Source organism: Quercus robur, chromosome 12, assembly GCF_932294415.1.
Source record: "Quercus robur chromosome 12, dhQueRobu3.1, whole genome shotgun sequence".
Classification (NCBI taxonomy): domain Eukaryota; kingdom Viridiplantae; phylum Streptophyta; class Magnoliopsida; order Fagales; family Fagaceae; genus Quercus; species Quercus robur.
Window position 1 is genome coordinate 30,553,382 of NC_065545.1, and position 24,827 is coordinate 30,578,208.

Below are 24,827 nucleotides of genomic sequence, written 5' to 3' on the forward strand. Positions count from 1 at the left end.
AACGAATGGTAGTGTACGTATTGGTTTCAACCGACCTAAGCAAGAAAAGAAGCATCTCGCCTCTGATGTCTCACACCTAACACTATACTATACAGCTTCTTCAATTACCTAATAGTCACTTTGCAATTGCAAACCCATATTCCCAAAGTTATTTCCTAATCCTACAAATACAAATATAATTACTGTGTGCTCTTCTTCCTTTCTTCCTAGCTAAGTTTTCTTTTTCTTCAAAAGAAATTTCTTAGCCAAGCCCTTACATCATAGTGAGTCAAGAGAGATTATGAAAAATGTCAAGAAGGGAGATTTGGGTAGTTCCATTTTTTGGGCAAGGCCATTTGTTCCCATGCATGGAGCTATGCAAACACATAGCTTCTAGAGAATTCCAATCCACTTTCATCATCTCCTCCAATCTCTCCACCTCCATCCCCTCTTCTTTTTGCCAACACCCTTACATCTAAGTCTTCGAAATCCCATCCTCTGTTCCACCACCACCACAGCCACAACCACAGCCTGCCTCTGACCCCATGCACCAACACCGTAAATACCATGAACAAATGGCCCTCGTGCTTCAAAACCTCCTCTCCATTCTACTCGGACCCAAGCCCATTTGTGCCATCCTCGACATCATGATGGGCCGGTCCACTGAAGTCTTTGCTAAATTCCATTGAGTGCGCCACGTGGAAGTCCCACATAGAATTAGATACAATAAAACCCGGAAAGACCCGTTTACTCCCCGGGTTATCCGAAGACATGGCTCTTTCCTATTTCGATCTTAAGCGACGCCCTCATGGACCACCAGGTGGCCCACCACCACCACAACAACAACCATTCATCGGTGGCCCAAAGAAAATGGGTCCACCAAAACTAGGAAACCAGCCACCATGGGTGGAGGAGGTAGAAGGTGTCATCGCTTTGTTAATCAACACGTGTGACGATCTGGAAAGTCCATTCATTCGCTACCTCTCTGATCAGATTGGGAAACCAGTCTGGGGCGTGGGCCCACTCTTGCCCGAACAGTATTGGAAGTCAGCAGCAGCAGGCTCACTTCTTCATGACCACGAACTTCGTACCAACAACAGGAAGTCGAATGTTGCCGAAGACGAGGTGATCCAATGGTTGGATTCAAAGCCACGTGGGTCTATTCTGTACGTTTCTTTTGGTATCGAGGTGGGTCCCACCATGGAGGAGTACCCACATTTAGCTGATGCATTGTTGGAATCATCGTCAACAACGTTTATATGGGTCATACAACCCGGTTCGGGAAGGTCTGGTCCACCACGTGCATTCCTGGGGGGCCAACTTGGTTCAGAAGAAGAAGAGGAGGTGGGGAATCAGGGTAACTAATTTCGTTTTCCTAACTATCTAGTTAGTAGGCCACTGTTTGAAACTATATAAATTTCTAACACCTCGAGCCTTAGAGACTCGATTTTCAGCTTATAAACCGAGCCTCTAAGGCTTGGTTTTCATGCTCTTAGGCTTCCTAACGTGGCTGATTGTACACGTGGAAATCAAGTCTTATAGACTCGATTTTTATAAACGACTCTTAGCTGCTCGATATTTGTGCTACAAAATGCCACGTAAATGCCGCATCGAAATCGAGTTTTAGAGACTCGGTTTGCTAAAAGTGAAACCGAGTCTCAGAAACTCGATTTTTAAATTGTGGTGAAGAAGTACTCCACTTGGCAATCATGTCTGGGTCCCTATATCAGATCTAATTTTTTGTTTGGGTCTCACGGGTCTCATACACACATTCAGCAACAATCAGAGAAACATTCCTTGTAGTCTTTCACTCCTCTTTCACTCATACAATCTCCGCACATTTGCACATCCAAAATGTTAGGTAAGGGTCTGTTGATTGTTTAGTGTATATAGTGTAGGATTTTGCTAGTGTTAGTGTATATAGTGTTAAGATATATTTGTATCATGGGTATATATTTTTTGTTTGGTTTTGATATTTCTCTTTAGTTTTTGTTTTGTGCCTTTCTCTTGTCTCTAGCAGTTAAAATCACACAGTCAATCCCAGTTGTTACTGATAATTAAACTATGTCTCTATGTTTGCTTACAACCGATTCATGAAGTAAGGGGAAGTGTTCCTTTTGTGCGTGTGTTACTGATGATTTTGCCACTTCTCATAGCTACTAGTACTGCTAGTGAAATATTAATGTTTCGAAAATGCTAAAATTTCTATTAATTTTATTACAAAATGCCTATTAATTGATATGGTTAAAAATGTAGTTAGTACTACATCAATTGTCTAATAAATAAAGTTTTTAACTTTCTTTTTTCTTTTGTTCAAAAATTCACACAATTTGTAAATATTATATAATAAAAGGATTGTGTGTATTACATACAAACCGTTACATAGTTTTACACATTGCATATTTTAATTGAAACTATGACTTGAAGTCTTTCCCATAATCATGACTTTAAGTCACAATTTTAGTTTAAAAATAAGATGTGTGTAAAATTATGTATAATAACTTGTGTTCAACAAGTATTACCAATAATAAAATTTGTAATATCTCTTGTATCTGTCTTAATAATAAAATCCGTGCTTTAATTTGAGGTTAGGCTTGGTGTGATGGCAAGTGCCTTTAACTAAAAGCAACAGGCCATGGGTCTAAGTTTGAGAATCAGTTTTTTCAAGTAAAATTGGGGATAAGACTGTCTACCATGCTATAATCTCTCTCAAGCTCCCACCGATCTGAGAATTTTGTGTACTAAGTATGACTTTTTTTTTCTTTCTTTTTTTTCTCAAAAAAAAAGTATGACTTTTTTTAACAATATGGCTAATCTTTAGAAATGAACAGGAACTACACATGGGGTTGTACCTTTCGTGTCTTACAAGGGTATGTTTAGATACTGTTTATTTACTGAAAATTGAAAGCTTGTTGCTAAAAACATTGTAGCAAAATAATTTTTAAATGTGTGAATAGTGATGTAGGACCCAATAATGCATTGGTATGCACGTTTGTGTTTTTGGCTCGATCGTGAACAGTGTTGTAAGACCCAGTAAAAAAAGCAAACACTGAAAACGCTCATCTGCCACTATCTAAACTCACGCCAAGTGTCTAATTATTGAAAGTTTTTTGGTAGGTGATTTTTTTCAAAGGTGTAATAATCTAATAAGCCAAAATGAATATAAGGACATTACACAGTGAAAATTTTGAGAACATGATCATAATATTCAAAATCCTATTAGCCAATTCAACTCAATTAGAAAGCTCATCTTTATTTTAATGGTTGAGTAACAAAATTCGTTATTATTAAGACTTTCTAAAAATATCAAATTTTCTCCCTAAGGCTCTATTTGGTTAAAGGATGAAAAATATTAAAAAGATGAAAAAATATAGATGGATGAAAAACTCATTTATTTAGTTGAGAATAAAATAAAATAACAGAAAATGTAGTTTATAAATTTATCATGGGTATGTATCATGAATTTCTTTTGTTGTTTGGTTTGATATATATTTTTTTTTTTTGGCTTAAGTATGAAAATCATTAAGTATTGTTAGGTTTTTATCATGGGTATATATATATATATATATATTTTTTTTTTTTTTTAGAAAGTGAGGAGAAAGATATATATATTTTTATTCATGATCCAAGAAGTCTTTTTGCTCGTTTTCGGTGAAGTTATCTGCTTCCTTTTCTCCATAATTTGGAGTAAATTTGAGTTTGTATATCACATCTGGTATATTTGACTATATATTAATGCCTTGATTTTGAAATTAGATGATATGTTTAATTTTGATTGCTCATGATCATATTCACATTAGTGTTTTTTTTTTTTTTTTTTTTTGGTTTTGTCTGACGAACCCTGCTCTATGTTATTTCATTAATAGTAGTGTAATAGGGTATGCCATGAATTTTCTTGCACTGGAATGATGATGTTACATAATTGCACTCATTCATTTGCACATCCTCATGACTTTTATTGTTTGGTTTGATATTTTTATTTATATTTTTGTTAGAGCTGAGTTGAAATTTTGTAATGGGGGTGAGTTTTGTCTTTAGGTTTTTTATTTGTTTGAGTATGAAATGATAATGATTGAATTTGTTTGTATGTGATGTGGGGTGAGTATATGCAATTGTGGGGGCCTTAAGTTGTAATTTTTGTACTTTGAGTAGATAAAAAAAGTTTTGTAATTGATGTTAAATGAAAGAGATAAAATATGTCACTAACATATTATAGTTGACTCTCTAATAGGTTCACAATCTCTGAAGAATATTGATATAGATGTATACTACGGTGGATCCCTTGACAATCTTGGAGAGATTGACGGATTCCCATTTAAAGGGTCGGGTATCGAGTGCTACTACATGATAATACGTCGTAAGTTGAAGACGTTGAATGATTTGAAGAGGAAAATAATGGACGAATTGAATTTGAACCCTGTTTGGTATGACATCAAGATTATCTATCATTACCCACAAGAAGTTATTCATGAACGGATAAATTACGGGTATATGGCGATCAAAGAAGACAAACATGTAAAGATGATGTTCAATAGGATCCAGAAAATGCCCCAAGTAAATGCTGCTGAGTTGTACGTAAGTTCGGAGCCACTTGCAAAAGTTGATATTAAGGTTGTGCAACAAATAACAGTCTTTACAATTTACAGCTCTAGATGATGGATGCATTACAATGGGAGGTTATACGCTCCCATCTCAAGATCGTGTTGCCAATACTGGTGAAACCCTTCATCCTCAAGAGACACATTTAGAGGAGGAAGATGAAGATGAAGACGAAGATCATGCTGCAAATGATGGTGAAAATATTGATGATGTGGATGAGTATGAAGAGAGGATTGAGCGAGGCAACTTTAAGAATGATGTGGATGACCATGAAGTCGTTCCCAATTTTGAAGAGGAAAATATGGAGTATCATGATGAAGGTGATGCAGACGATGATATTGGCGTTCAACATGATACAAATACAACTACTGGCTACAGACCTCCTTCTGACTCATTTAATGCAAATACTTGGGAAAATATGGTTGATCCTTCACGTTTTCAGATACCATTTGTTTCTACTTGGGAAGATGGGATGCCTTTTTGTAAAGGGTTAACTTTTGCAAATAAACAGGCGATGAGACGTGCATTGATAATATACGCAGCAAATGATAATAGAAATTTTATAATCTGGAGGTCGACCAAAACTAAATTGTGTGCTGCATGCGTTAACGACAACTGCAAGTGGTACGTTGTGGTATTCATGAAGTCTAAACTTAATGGTCTGTGGATGGTCACATCTTATTTAGGTTCACACACTTGTATACCCTTTGGCCTGCGAAAAGATGGTAAAATGATGGATTCTAATTTTGTTGCATCAGAAATTGTGGGAAAATTACGACAAAATCGCACTGCTCGTATTGATGAGCTCTGGAAGATCATACATAGTAAGTATAAGCATGAGCTTTCTTACTATAAAGTATGGGATGCAAAACAAAAGGCAATTGCTAAGATATTTGGGGATTGGGAGGAGTTTTACCAAAGGTTGCAAAAGTTGTTGTTGACATACTTGGATTAGGATTCGGGTACCCAGTACAGCTATCACACCATACCTAGGCCATACGAAGGTACTGCGTTACTGCACTATGTATATTGGGCATTCGCTCCATGCATTGCTGCATTCCAATATTGTAGGCCAGTGATCAATATTGATGGAATTCATTTGTATGGTAAATACAAAGGGGTATTGATGATTGCAATGACAACCGATGCTAACCAAAAGGTTTTTCCTATTGCCTTTACTGTTGTGGACAAGGAGTCAAGGCCTAGTTGGGGGGTGGTTTTTAGAGTGTCTTAGGACTTCGATAGAGCATGTCATACCTGACGAGGGCATTTGCATTATTTCTGACCGACGTAAAGGTATCAAATGTGCCATTCAAGAGTGGCCTAAAGGTCGGGACGGAGGAGAACGAGTATTTCATCGATATTGCCTTCGACATGTTGCTAGCAGCTTCAACACACACTTTGATGACCCGACTCTAAAGGCATTGGCCTTGAAAGCTGGATATGCGACTCATGAAACTAAATTTGAGTCCATAATGCAAACCATTAAGGAGGTTGAGATTAATTTACTGAGAGGTGTAAACCCTACTGATCACCAAATTACACGTTATATGCCATACACATATCTAGTGAGTGAGGATCTGGACAAATGAACCCAGTCACATGATGGTGGAAGACGTTACGGGGCAATCACAACCAATATCTCTGAGTACTTTAATGGGGTACTTAAAGGTGCCCACGGTTTGCCCATTGCTACAATGGTTGAGTTCATTTGGTGAAAACTTGTTGCATATTTCCACGATCGACATAAACAAATTACTTCTGATCTCTCTTGAGGTAAGGTGTGGAGTGATTATGCAATGGAGATCTATAACAAAAATGAACAGAAAACCACAGGACACACTCTGAGGAATTTTAATCATGAAGATGGTGTATATCAAGTGGTTACCCCATATACTGACCATAGAGATGGAGGAGGAAAGCACAGTCATAAAGTGCACGTATTTGCTAGAACATGTGGTTGTGGAAAGTGGCAAAACTTGAAGATCCCTTGTTCACATGCAATTAAAGTTCTTCAAAGTCTGCACCTCGATGCGACCAACTATATTGACCCATGTTATAGTTTGAACAACACAATTCACACATATTCACATCATTTTGTGGTGCCAAGTTCAGAGTCATTGTGGAGGGATGTTTGTGGACCACGGTGGGTGCCTGACCCACAGCTGTTACAGGCCAAAGGTCGTCCTGTGAAGTCAAGAATAAGGAATGAAATGGATAGGGTACAGCGAGAACGAGGAAGCCGGAGGGAAGATCTGGACTTGAGGGAGATTCAACCGAGGCAGCATTGTGGAGTGTGTCATCAAGAGGGGCATAACCGCAGAAGTTGTCCCAATTCCCGTGGGGCTTCGACAAGTAGCAGTGCTACAAACTAGGCAAGTGCCCTTACTATTTTTATATAATATACTCATAATTTCATTTGGTTTTTGTTCTTCGCATTTGGAAACTAATGACCGTATTTTAATATTTGTCAGGTGAGCGGAGACTCGATTTTGGAATGGCATTGTATGTGGGACTTGTGGTTATTTTCTGTATGGACAAATGCTAAGCGACTATGTAGACTATGTCGTATCCGTATGGACAAGTGCTAGGCGACTATGTTGTATTGACTTAGTTGTTATTTTGTTTATTGCTGAATGTTGTTGTAATCGAACTATTTGCTATCCATTGTACTCGTCACATTTAGCTGCGTTGTGTAGCTTTTGCATATAATGCCAGCAATGATATTACTTTGGCACTAGTAGTTGCTACTTTGGCAAGTTCAACCATAGGGCCTTCCTTTGAAGCGATGATAGCTAGTATTGAATGTTTTTGTGTGCTAAGAGGGCAACTATAATGCCCATGAATAGTAACTGTTTTAACTCGGTTGTTTGCATCTGATGTAGAGCCCTTTAACCACTATCATATGCTTGTATCTAGTTGTTTACTGTTGTCCATGTGATGTGTTCTGGATCTAGTTTACTGCTGCAGGGGAAGGGAAATCTGGTTTACTACTGCAGGAGTAGCTGCAAAAAAAAAAAAAAAAAATCCCAGTGGAAATCGAGTCTTTGAAACTCGATTTCCTTAATACTCGAGTTCCACTGGAATATATATTCTTTTTTCCAATTTGAGAATTAATTTCAAAACTCTATATTTTGGATATTTCGTATGATGCATATACTTGGTAAGGATTTGTTTTTGCCTGCGTTTAGTTCAATTAAAATTTGTAGGTGAGATTTGGTTACATTTCTTGATTGCATGAATTAGACGAATTTTCCCCCAATGTATTTAGTTTAAATTTAGTTGCTATGTAGAAAGTTTCATAGATTAATTGTGACTAACAATAATAATATTCATAAAATCAATAAGACATAAATAATTTATTACAAAATCTATCAATAATAGTATTCATAAAATCAATAAGACAAATAATTTCTTACAAAATTTATCAAAATACACCACGCATTGCGCTGGATACCGGCTGGTTAATTACAAAAGAGGAAAAAAATATTTTCATCTTAATTAGATGATTGAAATTACAGGGATCATATTTTATTATATAATTTAAAAAAAAATTGTAAAATTTGTAATAATGCTTCGAGTTCTTGGACCACTTTGACGGCTCTTAATTACGTAGGAGCCATGGTCTGATCCTATGGCTATGGTTTTTTTTTTTTTTTTTTTTTTTCAAGGAAAGCAGCTGGGTGGAGGTGGTAAATGAACATACCTACTCTTTTTCATTGGTGCATTAATTACTCTTCTAAACATAACTGAACCATTTCAAGCAATTTTTCTTCATCTTTTCATCAATAAGGATCACCCTATCTTTATTCTTTAAGCAAATTTCCTCATTTAAAATATAATATTTCTATGTATTTGTACTTATCTATTTTTAGAACATGTACTTATTAACAACCTAATATTCAATACCAGGCATAAAGATAAATCTATGTGAATCATTCATAGGTCATATTTTCACAAATTACCACCAAATAATAATAATAATAATAATAAAAGCCTTACTTCCATTTGCGCTTAATCGAAAAAGGCATATATTGCAAGGAAAAAATACTAAAATTATAGACTAAAGAGAACCACACCAAGTCTAAGAGCTCAAATTTGAAATTTGTTTACTTTCTCTCATTTGAATTGCAAGTTACACCACCAATTTCAGGGTTCAAAATAGCTTTAAAGGAATGTTATCAGTATCAAGTGCACAAATTTCAATTTGTTAATTTGCAATTAAATTACTGAACCAAACATTATTCCACAAAAATTAAAGTCTACAAATAAATGTTAACTTCAATCCCCAAAAAGAAACCCTGCTGCTTGATCTTCATTTCCTTCGAATAATTTAAGAGCTTGTATGACTGCTTCCTTCCAAACCCTAGCTCAACAAGCTTTGCCACTTTGGCTTCAAAATTAGGTCCCTGCAGCCATAGATATCACATGAAATCTTCAGATCAGTCAAATACAATTACTAAATCTTGTTCGTTAATCAACGTAACACCCATTCTTTAAAAAGACCAGATCGACAGGGTCAACTATCAATAAGATGGCAAACCGTGACAACTTGTCAGTGAAGATAATGCAACAACCAAGCCTTAATCCCCAAAAGTCAATCACTTCTCAATAGTTTAACCAATTTCACAATACAGCAGAGACTTTTTTTTTCCTACAAGGAGGCTAAAAGAAAGCTGAGACAGTTCTTAATAACAAATTTACCTGGCTTATATCACCACGAGACCCTCCTGTTGGGACAATATTGCTTCTATCTGTTGTTCCTGATGTCACCTAAAGAATAACAAGCAATAAAAACAAAAAATATAGAAAGCAAAATGGTATCTACTCATTGCCGATATACATCATTATACAATATATATATATATATATATATATATATATATATACATAAAAAACAAAACAAAACAATGCATACGTGGCACACACTTTAGTTAGTCATGAGAAAATAAAATTCCAGGCACCAGTTCAATTCAAAATAAAGACATTTGCATAGTAGATCTTGTAAATCCTTAGTCAAAAGTACATCCTCAAGGAAAGTTTCGTTAGGACAAGCAAATTGATTAAAAGTATACTTACTGGGGTCCCTGACCTGGATGCTTGCTTGGACAACCTTTCTTCATCAAGAAAGCAGGATGGGATGTCTTTTTCTGAAAACAATGCACAATTTAATTAGTTAATTTTCTATTTATCAAAAAGGTTGACCATAAAAGCTATTTAGATAATTGGTGAGTTGTAAATAAAGCAATTCAGGCATAACTGCAGAAATTGGTCAATTATTGAACAGTAAGCAACTTTTATGCAATCAAGCACATGGAGAGATTAGAAGGCCAACCTTGCAAAAATGGTACAGAAACTTCTCCACCACCAACTCTCAAAACATTATCCTTTAAATCTATAATGCACTGTGGACATTGACTGAGTCAGAAAAGAATAACAAACCTAAAGTTATAGGCAGCAAGTCGTTCTTTAAGCTAAAGCACATCGTCGTCGTCGTCTTCATCATCATTCAAGACTAAAGTTTGCTTTTTCGGCTGAAAAGAAAAGGTAATATCAACATGAGTTCTAGACAAATCCTTTACAAGGAAAAATATAACATAGTAACAGAAACAGAAACAGACCTTAGCAGGAGCTTTCCTAGAGACTACTCTGCCTTTGGGTTTTGCTGCCTCAGGAGCTTTCTCTGGTAAATCAAGCAAATGTAAACCAAAAATCAAACAAAAACTAATACATATAATAAACATAAAATTGTTTGACACTTACCAATTTCCATTGCAGCCATAGATGATGGGACAGCTTCTGCAACAGATTCTGCATTATTTGCCTTCTTATTATTAAAGTTTGCTTCCATGGGTTCCTGGGTGCTTGTCTAGTAGACTTCATAGCAGCTTCACCCCTTGCTTTGCCTCTCATTTTCTTTCTTAACTCCTCTGACTGAGCATCACTTTTCTGAAGCTCCTAAATGACATAAAACTAAACAGTCAAGAATCAGAAAGATACAAAAATAAACAAATCATCACAATGGAATTGTAAATTTTTCAGACATACATCAAGTTGCCCCTCCAGAGCATCAAGATCTTTCCTCCAAAAGGACTTTGGACTTTGGAGTTTCCTTTCTCAAATCATCAACCTCCTTATTGAGCTTATCCCTTTCAGCACATATTCAACAATGGAGAAAAATTCACTTAAATAATTTGAAAGAATTGTTAACTTCTTTTCATTTTTGACAATTCGATTTCAACAACCTAAGTCACAGCAACATAATAAACAATAAATAAGAATGCTATACTTGGCACCCGTGAGTTTGAAATTGTTGGCCAGTTTTGCCTGAATGCATTCATACCACAAAATGCATGTTTTAAAGTGGAATATTTTTGTCTCTTATGCAACCAAGAAGATCACCAATGAAGGTTTCAAAGCCCAAATCTGGCTTAGAGAGAGGGGCGGAAGGGAAGAGTTGCCTTCTTACATCAGCCACATACACAACCCAAAAATAAATGCATATATAAAGATAAAATTTTCAATATTTTTCAAATAGAAATCTCGTTATGCTAATTCAAGGTTGCAATATTTTGAAAACAAGCATACCTTTTTTTTCAATAAAGGTATCAAAACCTTCATTCAGATCAACTCCAACATCTTCAGAAACTGATTCTTCAAGCTCCATTTTCATGGACCTCAAAGGTAGGGTCCAAGGAAATTGATAAAAAGGCTGATGAGGTTTTAAAGTTGGATATTTTGGATTGTTGGACTCCAGAAAATCACTATCGATGGTCTAAATCTAGAAATGGTTAACATTTAGATTTAGACCATCGATAGTGATTTTCTACAGTCCAACAATCCAAAATATCCAACTTTAGAACCTCATCAGTCTTTTCATCAGTTTCCCTAGACCCTACGTACAAAGCAAAGTTCAAAAATAGATAAGCTCCTAATAAACAACATAATCATAGAGCACATTTTCAAACTCCCCAATTTCATGAGGCTTAGCCCCTCTAACTGGCTGCAATTAAATACATCACAAATTAATAAGTTAGAATCATTACCAGCCACTTCAAAATCAACCAAATCCGCCCTCTCCAAGCTTATTGGCATTAGAAAAGTTATTTGTTGCTGCTTTTATTGTGCTGAACTTGAATTTCAGTGCTTCCAGCCTTTTCATAGCATCATCATCTTGATGAAAGTAACAAGTGAACAAACCATAATAATTAAGTAATTTCTTTTTAGCTGCTCATATATTGTAAAATAAACTTTGAAAAGGTATCATTTGAGTTACCTTTTTTGGACCTTATGCCGTCTCATATAATGAGGAGGAGGTCTTACATGTCCTTCTTCAAATGCCTCAGGCCCATGGCGTTGTGTCCATGTTTATGCCCCCCTGTCCTACAAGGAGGTGCCTTTGATATGCGTTTCAGCCGACCTTCTGGTTAAGTAGGTAACCCAACAGGCTACTCAACTTGAACATGGGGTGGGTCGATGGCTGATGAAGGGCTAATAGACGTACTGTGGGAGGGTGGCTCCTGCTGCATGTCAGGTGGGGTTGGATGAATACCCAGGTCAAAGGATGGAATGGGTGACACCTCGGGAAATGACCGTGGGGTGGGTGGACAAATGTCAGACCCAGGACAAGGATGTGGAGTGGGTGGAGGGATGGTGGGGCGAGGAGATGAATGTGGGATGGGTGAAGGGATGGTAGGGCTAAGGGATGGATGTGGGGTGGATGAAGGGATGGTAAGGCTAGGGGATGGATGTGGGGTGGATGGAGAGATGGTAGGGCTAGGGGATGGATATGGGGTGGATGGAGAGGGATCGGGGGTAGGGACAACCCGAAGGGTAGCAATAGGCAGACAAGAGGGACATCTGGCCCGAGTTGTGCTCGTGCTTGGGCCCTCAGTAGTGCTTGGGCTCGCACGAGTAGCTACCTCCTCATTCGGGGCCTCAGGGATGGGAGGTTGTACACAATCAAGGAGGTGCACTGCAGTCAGCACATCAGTAATGTCCTTATGGTCCTCCGTGCCCACTGAGTGATGCCTCAACAAACGGTTGACAAGTGAAACCTGCACATGGAAAACCCACACATATTAGTAATGCCGTTCATCATCAACAATGCCAATCAATAATAAAATAAATGTTGGTTCTGAATTGGTTATGCTAGTAATAATTGCAAATTATAGGGAGAGCAAGTGCTAAGCAAAAAATGTAGTAACATATATCATGTTATGATGACAATGGTTTCATGCTAAGAAGTACGGTAAGATGTAGAAGACATGAAGAACTTACCATCATAGTCAATTTAGCACCAGGCCTATCGATAAACCTCCGGGTTACCCTGTTGAACCAACCGAAGTACTCATGCCGTAGAGGCATATCACCAAGCACTACTTCAAAACGCCGTTGAAAACGATTACCTCAATCGAGTATATGCACCGCATGTTTTCGCATCCAATTAACACCGACCTTCCCCCTCAAATCAATTTTATGAAGGACCTCATCAGTGTCAACATCATGGGGAATTTCTTGGATCATCCCAAATTGGCGAACGACACGATCTGATGTATGTTTCTCTATTATGTGGAAACATATAAGCGGCACCGTTGCCATCCACACAGCCTTCCCTGCAACGCACCATGGCGGCAGGTCTTCTAACTCAGCTTCATATGGCTGCCACACCACCTACAATAGCCAATAAACAAGTACACAACACATTAGGCAACAATTTTTATATTTCAAAATTCACCAAACCTATAAGATTGTTCCAAAACATGTAAAACAGGGCATTTTCATACCTGGCCTGGCAACATTGAAGCTATTTGCTCGCAATACCTGTCCCTGAAGATGTGGGCGGCCCTATTTTTCTTGTTTGGGACCCACAACCACCTACAACAATCAAGAACAAAGGATCAATATCCAGAACTTTCCTACTAAGATAATGTTATGATTAAATCTATAATGTAATCACATATAACAACTAAGATAATCTTATAGATATTTACTCAATTAATAATATCAATAGAACAACTTCAACAGTCCTTATAAAAAACATAGCACATACAAGCTACATGACAGTCACAAAATTAGAGACACTTTTGATTTGATTTGAACCAGCCTAGTGTGGAACCTACCTACAATCATATGTTTGTTTTTTAATCACATCTTTTACATACATGCCACTTTCATTATCTCATTGGCCCTATGAATAAGTATGTAAGAAATAAGTATGGTTTTTCAATTTTTATAGTACTTTCTCAACCTATGCAAATGAAACATGCATAGCAGCCCTAATTCTTTGAACATGTAGAAGAGTGCTAATTATTTGTCTGAAGTTTGGGAGAACTATGTGAAAAATTCATTCACTTTCTCCCCTTATGGTGTAAGAAAGTCAAGTTCAAATTACTTTGATCTTTTTATCATTTTATCACCTGGTTCCCCACAGTTTTATAGTAGTATATCAGTGACCTTATTTGTCTAATTTTTCATTTGTCAGCATTTGCGCAAGTCATGCATTAATAATAAATTGTGATCATGCTCCTTAGTTTTCTACTTTCAAGTGTTAATCTTGGTTGTCTATGAATTCATGTCATTTTTTAGTGGCATTGAAATACGTTAGCAGTGTTTTTACACCAAGTGGATGAGCCTATATGGTTTATCGTCAGGTTTTTCAATAGGAAACCCTCCCCCCCCTTCCTCTCCTTTCTCTCTTATTTGGGTTGTCTCCATATCATAATGCCTATCTACTGCTAAAACAAGATGTAAAACCTAAAGTGAAATAATTTGAATAAATTTTATGGGGGTGTCCATTGTACTCCTTAACAAATTGAAAATCTTCCTCACAATCAGGGTTTAGTAGGCTTTCCTAGGAATCTTTTTTTTATTTTTTATTTTTTTATGAGTCTAGGAATCTTACTCTATGACTTCCTTAGTTGCCCAGTCTACACTTCTTTGTCCAGATAGTACTAAAATTTGTAAAGATATATTTGGATGTGGTGATTTAGGGAATATAAATTGAAGCCTAGCATGCTACAAGAGTGCAGAAAGTTTCTTGTTTGTGATTCATGTGTAATTCATTTACTTTTGGTATATTTATGTCTTTTTCTCCCCAAGGGTTTATCTCTTCTAAAATTTATAATAAGGCATAATCTTCAATAAAAATTAAGTTTTTAGCTATTACAAGATACTTCAACCACTTTATCATTTTTAAACTCGATTTCCACTGTTCTTATTGTTGTGTGTTCTAGCCTTGTCCTTTATAATTTGAGAGGCCTATGAAAATGTTACTTTTGAGGATATCGAGAAATCAATGGCCCAATTGTTAGATTTGTGCCAACTAACTCTCTTCGACTGGTCTTGGTGTTGGGATCTTTCGGATTGTTCTACTATTATTGATTTTCTTTTGTCTCTTAGAATAGGATTTTGATTCCTAGTAGTGTTTTTGTTGCTATGTTGTTCTTTGTTCACTACCGCGAACTTTGATTAAGTAATGTTATTCTTTTCTATTAATAACATTACTTTCTTACTTATCAAAAAAAAAGTCTTGTTATCATATCGATGACTGACCTCAAAAAATTTAGGACTAAGGCTCTGTTGTTGTTGTATTACTACTACTCAAGCTTATGTAATTTTATCATTACTAGACAGTCAAACTTGGTGTTGGGGGCTTCAGTATGGTTGCTGCAACTGCGCTCTATTCTGCTATATGCCTTGTTTCAGGAAATTATGGGAATGGAAACCTTTATCCTGTCAATCTAAGCGCAATTGTTGGTCTAAGTGGTTGGCTCCCATGTTCAAGGTTTGGCTTCTATCATATATATGTACACTGAAAAACACGTAACACACCAAGACACCAGCTTGGTAAACTCAATCATCCACATGCTCTTTTGTTAGTAAGCAATATATTCAGTGTATTAGCTAATGTTTTTTAGGAACTTGAGGAACCGAATGGAGGGATCACATGAGGCAGCAAGGCGTGCAGCATCATTACCCATTTTTCTCTGCCATGGCCTAGGTATACATATTCATCTATCAGATTTTTGTAATATGGTTTCAATGCATTTTTGAATTGGAATTTTTTTTTACTATTTTTTGTTAATTCATGGTAATGGAAACACTTAAGCTAGCCATTCCTACCATTTATAATTTTACCGCCACATCTGTAACAATACCTAGTAGACCAGTTGTGCAATGTTCTTATAGAATGTTCTATAAAATTCAAACAAAGTTGTAGAAGTTATCAGTTATCACTAAACAAATATTAAAAATACTATTTTTTCACAGCCAAGCACATTTTCACAACTTCCAAACCTCTTCAAACATTTTTGAATTCATCTAGGGTTGCCCAAAAATGCCTTTATAAAAAACAATTAGTTGCCCAGTCCACTGAAAGAAAAAAAAATCACCAAAAAATAATAATTAGTTAAAAGCAGGGTGTAGTGTGTTTTGGAAGAGAGGAAGTAGTTTTTCCAAAATGAAGGGAGTGGGGATGGGATTCAAGAGAAACTTACTTCAGGGCCAGTGAACCATGCACTGGAGGACCGTAAGCACCCACTGGCGGGCCACACTCAACTGCCGGGCACAAATACGGGAACCTAGTCCATGCCCAATACTGGACCAACAGTAAGCACCCACCGATCTGACTGGTGCCCCTATCGCTTGCCCTGCATAACTCTCGGTACAACCATGTAAGGCAAGCACTTCCCCAACTGTACATTTCTGGGTTGCAAAGGTCTTTCTATTGCTGTACCCACATTAGATGCACTCTATAGCCGGATTTGTCCCTGAGTATTGTGTCTCCCAGTAGCGTTAGGATGTAGCATCGTGCGTACTTATGCAGCTCATCCTCTTCAGCATTAGGCGGCAATGGACCAGCAACTTGCTCCAAAAGTCGACTGATGAGAATCCTTTGGTCAGTGAGTTGCTTATTCGCCTCTTGATTTATAGGTTGAAACCCAAGGAAGTCCCGGCACACCTCTGTCCAGGTTTTCTGCGTGCTCCCTGTTATAGCTTGACCATCAACAAGAAGCCCGAGAAGAACCTCCACATCCTGCAATGTGATGCTAACCTCACTATGTGGCATGCGGAAGGTGTGAGTCTCGAGCCGCCATCGCTCCACTAAGACCGTTATCAGGCCATGATCAATCTCTCTACCCGGAACCCAGAGGAGTCCCTCCAAACCAAGTGCCTTAATGATGTTAACAACTCGGTCATCCACCATTGGCTCTCAATTGGAGAACTCTGAACTACAGCTGCGGCAGGTAAGGGTCTCTGGATCCTGCACAAAACAGAACCATGGATTAATATATGACAGCTGCAGTGTGTACATTGTATGAATTAAATGCATGTACATTAGTTAAAGATTTAGTGTTCCGTTTTACCTGCCCATTCCAAATAGCTTCGGACCGATGGTTGGGCTACTATGTCAACACCGACATGTCAATGGGTCCAAGCTTTGCATAGTTAATCCGTCCAACATTTGCAGCAACCATACTGCACAAAAATGATAAACAGTTAACACGTAATAGATATTATTGAAAACAAAAACAAAAACACTCTAAGAAAGATTCTCAACGTAACATTCCAACTAATTTCAGTTCATTCATCCACTTCAGTCTATTTCAGTCCACTTTAGTCTATTCTGGGCCATTCGGTCTACTTTGGTCTATTTCAGTCCAATGCTCTAAATATCATTTCAAAAGCCATTCCAGTTTGCCCATTGGAATGGAACATTCCAGTATCAGTCTATTTCAAGGTACCATTTCAAAGTTATTGCTAAAGTTTGTACACTCCCCTCTAATTAAGTTTGCATCACACGATACTATATCATATCAAATTATTAATTCAAAATCAAATAATATGCATACTTAAAATTATTATTATATAACATAAGTATATAACATGTCATATTTAAGTATATTAATGAAGAAAAAAAACTATGTCATAAGTGAAGTAAACAAGAAAAATACATTATATCACTGCACACCTTTGGTATGATAGTCACTTCATAAGTATAAGCGCTTATAGGGTGTGGAGGGCAAGAGTCAAGGTTCAAGTCTCCAAAAGGGAATTTCATACATATATACACTTAGATTAGGTTAGAGTATAATTTTTATCTTGTATATATATATATATATATATATAAACAACAACAACATTATTAATGGGAAAAGTAAAAAAGCTATGTACATCTTCACTCCTTGAATCTGCATTTATTCCTTACTTTCAAGATAGACCAGGTAGAGGGAAAATAGAAAATTTGCAACAGAATGAAACTATTTTGTTTTAAAAAAAAAAAAATACAAGATTTGATATAATTTCTTCGGTGATGTACCTTAAGTTCTTTCACTAAATTCAACCATATAACTTATTGGTCAATACAATCACATAAATGTTTATGGGGGAAGATAACTCTTTTTCTTCTTTTTTTGAGAAAGAAGGTAACTCTTTTGTATTGCTTTTTTATTAATGCAACCATATAATTGAATTTAATTGACAAACCTAAATTATAATACAATCACATAAATGTTTGGAAAAGAAAAAAAAATCAATAATTTATTGATTAAACTTTCACTTATTAACAAAAATCTTTGTTAATAACCAAGGAATGGTCCTAGGTTATCACCGCCCATGTTTGGCAGAGTGGTACTTCCCCAAGCCTTGAAGGCTTATGGGATTTGAGGACCCAAGTTCGAGTGGTCCTATGTGTGAAGGGGTGGGGGTAGTACATTAGGTTTATTAAATTAGGATTTCTATTTGAGCTCAAAAATAAATAAAAAATAAAGAACAAAAAAAAGAAAAAAGAAAAGAAAGAAGAGTGGTCCTAGGTTCGTAGAGAGCACAAGTGTTGATTCCTAGGTTGTTTTTATTTTTCTTATTAATTCAGTATTGCATTTTTTTTATAAGTATTAATTCAGTATTGCATTAATTTTATTTTTTGTCCTGCATCAAATTTTGAGGTTTTATTTAATTATTTTTTTATCCTTCCCCAATGGTCTAATGCTAAATGCTACTTTCCTCAGGAACTTGCTTTGCCAAAAACTCTTTAACAAAAGCTGTTTACCTGCTAGCTATTCTGAATGCCTTATAGTAGAATCAAAAACTTACCATTATGATTAACTATCTCTCAACCCCTTCATCTAGTAGAAAACTTGAGTAAAATAGATTATAGAAAAAAATCAATAGATTCAATATCCCAATCAGCTTGTACAATACTAATATTAATATCCCCCCTTCTGGTCACCTTACCATCTGTAGCACCCAACAAATTATAAATAGAATTATCATCCTTATCCTCAGCTATCAAAAGCAAACCAGAAACTAACTCTGTTAAGGCACTCCCTCCAACCACTCATCATGTCAACCTTCTATGTTAGTGTCTTAAATCACAATTCTAACCAAACATATTACAGGACAATTTCTGAGGAAACCGAACTATGTAGTAGCATCTTCATAACAGCCCCTGCAACTCAAACTATTTGTAGGGATTTCGCAGAGCTTGCATATTTGACATGTATCTACAACTCAAAAATTCAATTAATACAGCAATACAAGAAGGCAATTAGGTTCAGTGCAGGCTTAAACCTAACTAGCTCCAAAAAGGACCTTATTTTACAATACTTCAAAAGGAAAATTCCATGCATTGAAAACAAGGGGCAAAGTTTAAGTAGCCATGATATAGAAATAGTTATTCTGTAATGATGCATATCTTACAACAAAATGCCGATATCATGCATTCAGGATTCAGGATAAAAACAAGGTTGCGTAAATTCAAGGCAGCATAACCCCTATGGTGATGATGTCCTAGGCTTTCTACGAAGAGGTTATGTCTTCATCAGCGTTCTCATATATCCATTCCTCCAGATCTCTTCCTAGGGTAACTTAACATTTTAACTAGTTCAACAGTCACCTATTTCACATTATAACGAAAAACAATTTCTAAGATTTCTAGAGAATGTGTTGAGTCGGTTGACTATCTATTCACCTGCTGTTAAGGTAATTTTATTAATTCAACAAATAAAATACTTCGCAAAACTCCAATCATCAGTTTCATTGTATTACCAAAATAACTGCTTATGGTCTTGTGGCCAATGAGCTTTGGCTCAAATGGCATTTCCTGCTCTTGCAATAATGGGTGAATGGTGAGGTTGTAGTTTCAAAACCCATGGGGTGCATGGGTAACTTATCAACTTGGGGGAACAAAAAAAAAAAAAAACAAATAAACAAAACCCAGCTTGTAGTCTTTTTATGTGCGTGTGAAGAGAAATGATAACCCACAGGCTACAAAGAATGCTTAAAAAGGAATAGTTTCAGCAACAAGCTCACTTGGACAGATATACTGGCAAAATAACATGATTTGTATCGTGCTTTAGTACTTCTGGTACTACATAACTTCCCCCCTCCTTCAACATCCTACTCCGCCTTCAAATTGACATTAGTATTACTTGACACAGCCAACAAAGAGTTCCAAGAAAAACCATTATTAATAATTATTATGAGTCCTAGTCTTTCTAGGAAATGGTAATTTAGGAGGTTTAGTCCTTCTATGAATATTATTGCAATAGCCTAAGTATTCAATAAATGATAGAAATATAAACATTGAATTCAATAACATTTCAGCCCTTCATTTTAATCTTAAAGGGTGTGTTTGCATTCTTTTTCCTAAGCGTGATTGGTTTGCCTACAATTTATCTTACGTTGTGTCTTTATCTATTCACTATTTTGACACCAAGTAGCCATCAAATGGGTGTATCGCTACAAAGCCCCTGATTGGGTAGTCTATCCCTGGCTAGTCCATCAAAGCACCAGTGGTTATTTGGTAGAAATTGGTCTGATTCCTTCAAAGAATCCCCCTTCAGGCTTACATTTGTTGGTTAGCTATGTAGGACAGATTATTTACCAGGGATAGACTAGCAAAATGGGGTGGTTCTGAATTGGAAAGGCAAGAGCTTGCTTGCTATGTCTTGTAGGCTGGGGCTGCTGTGATTTTTCATGTATAGAGGCAAAGAAATGCAATTCTGCTTGGGAATAAAGTCAGCTCAGAGGAGCAGCTCGTTGCTGTCATTAGAAAGAATGTGAAAGCTAGAATTCAATTCAAGGACCCTTCCCTAATTTTAGAAATATGTAGATTTGCAATGGATGGTAAATTCCATCACAATTAATGATGTAGGATTTGCTAAACACATATGAAATGACTTCATTTTAATTTGTAATGTATAAGATGATGATTCCCATGTAATATAATGACACTAAACTCTAAGTGGAAGACAATTGTATGTAGCAATTGAAATTTCATGGGATTTCAAAATAGCCTTTATGAATGAAAAAAAAAAAAAAAACTAAACAAACAAAGTGAGGGACTAAAACTTCAACACAATCACATGACAGAAAGTTTTATGAAGCAAAGATTTTTATTACCGCAATAGCAACCGGTAACAATGGCCAGATTAGTAGCATAAGTAGCACAAATAATTGCTAAACCATGAATGTTTCAATGCTTTGACACCAACCCAACTCCTCCACCAACAATCCCAGCCCAAATCCAAAAAATACAGGTCAATTTCTCAAATTGTCAACGCCAAATAAATTCCTTTACTTTGAGCCTAAGTCCCTAAACCCAACTGAACCCAGTATAGCAAATTGGTTTAGAAATGTTTCACTTGTTTTCAAGTAAACAGAAATATAAAACTTAAATTCAATACCAAATAAACTCCCTTTAATCTCAACCTAATTCCCTAAACCCAATGAACCCAGTTTAGCAGTATGATACAAATAATTTGCTTCACTTGTTTTTAGGTAAAAAGCACCAAAAATATTTCATTTACTCTGAGCCTAATACCCTAAACCCATCTGAACCCAGTATCGCAAGTTGGTTTTTAAAAAAATGGGTTTCACTTATATTCAAGTAAACGGAAACATAAAACTTAAATTCAATACCAAATACACTCCCATTACTATGAGCCTCCCTCCCCAAACCCAACTAAACTATAGCAAATTGGTTTAGAAATAATGGGTTTCACTTATTTTCAAGTAAACAGAAACATAAAACTTTAAATTCAATACCTACACTCCCTTTACTCTGAACCTCACTCCCCAAACCCAACTGAACCCAGTATAGCAAATTAAATCCACAGCAAATATAAACAAACCCAGATACCTAGAGACATAATCCGATCTCAAAAAACAACAAAGCTTCGATCTTTTTTAACAGTTCTATTAGAAATTCAAAACAGAAACCAAAATAGAAAAAAACGAATTGAAACCAAAGTTTCTTTGATTTTTCCCACTGTTTCTCGGCAACCAAACGGTGAAAGTGAAACACACTTTGAAGCAACTCACCTTTTCTTTTAGTTTTGAGAAACCGCGTAGATTGAGGAACTCAAAGCTCTGTAAGTGAGAGTGGAGACTTTATCAAACCTCCGTACACCTCGCTGTGCTTTATCAAATCTTTCCTGCTAGGTGATGAATGTCAAATGGACTAAGTGAGAGAAGAGGGTTCTTGGTGAAGTGATGAATGTTTGACGGAGTGGGAGAAGAGGGTGAGTGAGAGATGCGCTGAAGTGTGAGAGGGAGAGGGTGAGACTGGTCTGGTCTGTGTGAGAGAGACGGTGAGTGAGAGAGTGGATACTTTAAGAGTGAGGCGTTAATTTTAAAAAAACCCCTATTTGAAACCGAGTCTTAACCGAGTCTTTAAGACTCGGTTTCCCGGTCTTCCACGTGGTTCCACCACGTCACAACCAGATTGCCACGTGGCATCGACATAGACCTCCTGCCAGGTCAAATTTGATCAAAACATAAAAACCGAGTCTTAAAAACTCGATTTATAGGTCCAAAATCGAGTATTTAGGACTCGAGATATTACTTAGTAATATACTTAGCAAACCAGACCTACTAACTAAATGATTAGGAAATTATGGCTAATTACCCATTTCGTCCAGAGGAGGTTGGTTATTTTCCTCATGGTTTGGATAGCAAAGTCGGCAATAGGGGTTTGATAATATGTGGATGGGCACCACAGTTGTTGATACTGAGTCACCCATCAACGGCTGGATTTTTATCGCATTGTGGATGGAATTCAACTGTAGATGCCAATGGTCGAGGGGTCCCCATTTTGGCATGGCCCATTAGAGGGGACCAGTACCATGATGCCAAATTGGTGGTCAGTCATCTCAAACTTGGGTACATGATTTCTGATGATTTGTCACAAATGGTTCAGAAAGAAGATATTGTGAAGGGAATTAAGAAGTTGATGGATGACGAAGATATGAAAAATAGAGCACAAGCGCTCAGCACTAAATTTCTACAAGGTTTTCCAGCAAGTTCAGTCACTGCTTTAGATGCTTTTACGGATTTTATCAACCACAAAGCTGCCTAGGCCTTTTAATTTTATATATATACACGCACGCAATCATGTGTTGTGTTTTTCTTTTTTTAATCCATTTTTAATAACTCTAAGAGCAATTGTATGAGTTGATGCAAAAAGAGAAACAAACCAATATGTATGGCTTTTATAAAATCCTTGAATGTTATATTCAATTTTCAAGATTTTGTTTCATAGGTTTCGGAAGCAAGTTATTGTATTTTGTTCATTTATTTTCAGCGAAAATACTATTTTGGTCCCTATACTTTGAAATCACATTCGATTTGATCCCTATATTTTAGTAGCAACCAATTTGATCCCTATTATAGCATGGAGTCAATTTTTAATAATGTTATTTTTTTAGTGAGAATTGTAGTCATTAACTACAAATAGCCAAACTTTATCCTATTAAAAATTACCTCAAAAGAACCAAAAAAAGAAAGAAAAGAAAACAAGCAATTTTAGACTTCTACAATCACCTCTCAAATAAATTTAAAACTAGAAACAATAGCACATCCCCTGGAACAAAATTCACATTCCATTTGTATTATAATGAAGACACATCATTAAACACAAAGAAAATAACTTTCTTTTTTGCACATTTACTTACTTATTAGAGAGAATTAAATACTTATTTTATTTCATTTCTTTTTTCTTTTCTTTTCTCTTTTTAAAAAATTGAATCCGATGACTTGATTGCATCATCAAGATCGTTTATTATTCTTTTGCAATATGAAACACTAGATATTCTTTTGTTGGGAGGAGAAGAGCTATTGGAAGAGTAGCTATTGTATCAAAAAAATTTAGAAACAAAATCCAAAGTTAAAACAAAAAAGAGAGCACAAAGCTTATTAGTGTGGGGGTTAAGGAAGGCTTGCAGCAACCTCTCTCTCTCTCTCTCTCTCTCTCTCTCTCTCTCAATAGTTAGCGTTTACTTAAAGGCGTAAATATACTTTTAGTCCTCACATTTTGGCTTTTTTTCATTTTGGTCCCTACATTTCTATTTCACCACTTTTAGTCCCTAAACCAATTAATGCATGTTATTTTAGTCCTTTCCGTCAATCAACGGACGGAAATCACTAAGGTGACTAACAAAGCGATTAAAATATTATTAAAAATTCACTGTAGCAATAAAATAAAATTAAATTAAAACAAGAACACACCAAAACATAAAATAAAATAAAATAAAAACAAGAATAGAAATCCAGATATTCAAAATCACAACTCAAACCCAGATTTTCTCATCTTTCAATCAACAACAAAACCTCCAGCAAATAAAATTCATAAACCCAGAACAAGAGCAAGGATACCTAGATCTAAACAAACTCAGTCACACAAGTCTCAAACAAACCCAGATACCCACTCATGGGCAACTGATTCTCCAATTATTGCATGCCACGGCCACCACTAGCGATGTTCACATTTTCCATATCCAAACACCATCCTCCACCGAAACCTCCAACAAATCAAACCCATAAACCCAGAAAAATTATCAAACCCACATGAAAAAAAACAAACCCAAAAATTTAAAACAAACCACCACCCATATGGAAAAACAAACCCAGGTCAGAGAGATCGTGACCAACACTAATCGATCTGTGAACTACATGCCCAAACCCAGTGACGAAGCTCCACGCACAGTGACGCTAATCCCAGGCAATGGGATTGGACCTCTGGTGACCAGAGTGGTGGAGTGAAGAAGGATGCTCTGAGAGAGAGTTGGAGAAACTGATTTGGTACAATGAGGTTAAGGTTGTCATGAAGAAGCTCAACGTTCAGCGAGAAGCTAACACGATCTCTAATCTACAAACTAATCTCCTCCTTGTCGCCTCTTTTAGACCCACCCACCGATCTCGTCGCTATTAGACCCACCCGCCAATCTTGCTGCTGTCAAACCCACCCG

The 24,827-nt window shown here is 36.5% G+C and overlaps 1 protein-coding gene and 1 pseudogene across 7 annotated transcripts; one reads left to right on the forward strand and one right to left on the reverse strand.

The window, feature by feature from the left end:
* The first annotated feature begins 276 nt into the window (after positions 1-276).
* LOC126709210 (UDP-glycosyltransferase 73C3-like) lies at positions 277-22,967 on the forward strand (annotated as a pseudogene).
* LOC126709211 (protein DNA-DAMAGE INDUCIBLE 1-like) lies at positions 8,671-22,179 on the reverse strand. 7 transcript variants are annotated; one of them, XR_007649343.1, is made up of 14 exons: positions 21,904-22,179; positions 16,947-17,058; positions 16,077-16,843; positions 13,365-13,455; positions 12,859-13,251; positions 11,855-12,635; positions 11,625-11,751; positions 10,627-10,727; positions 10,342-10,536; positions 10,200-10,261; positions 10,021-10,112; positions 9,671-9,728; positions 9,283-9,351; positions 8,671-8,987 (listed from the first exon to the last, which is right to left on the reverse strand). XR_007649343.1 is itself a non-coding variant. In XM_050409337.1 (8 exons), the coding sequence occupies exons 5-8, from the start codon at positions 10,085-10,087 to the stop codon at positions 8,841-8,843; spliced, it is 354 nt and encodes a 117-aa protein (XP_050265294.1). In that variant the 5' UTR covers positions 10,088-10,112; positions 10,200-10,261; positions 10,342-10,536; positions 10,627-10,727; positions 11,167-11,367; the 3' UTR covers positions 8,671-8,840. The 7 variants fall into 7 exon arrangements, 2 of the variants coding, with proteins under 2 accessions (XP_050265294.1, XP_050265295.1); XR_007649339.1 differs by having other exon boundaries at positions 9,658-9,728; XR_007649342.1 differs by having other exon boundaries at positions 9,658-9,728; positions 9,914-10,112.
* Positions 22,968-24,827: the final 1,860 nt, after the last annotated feature.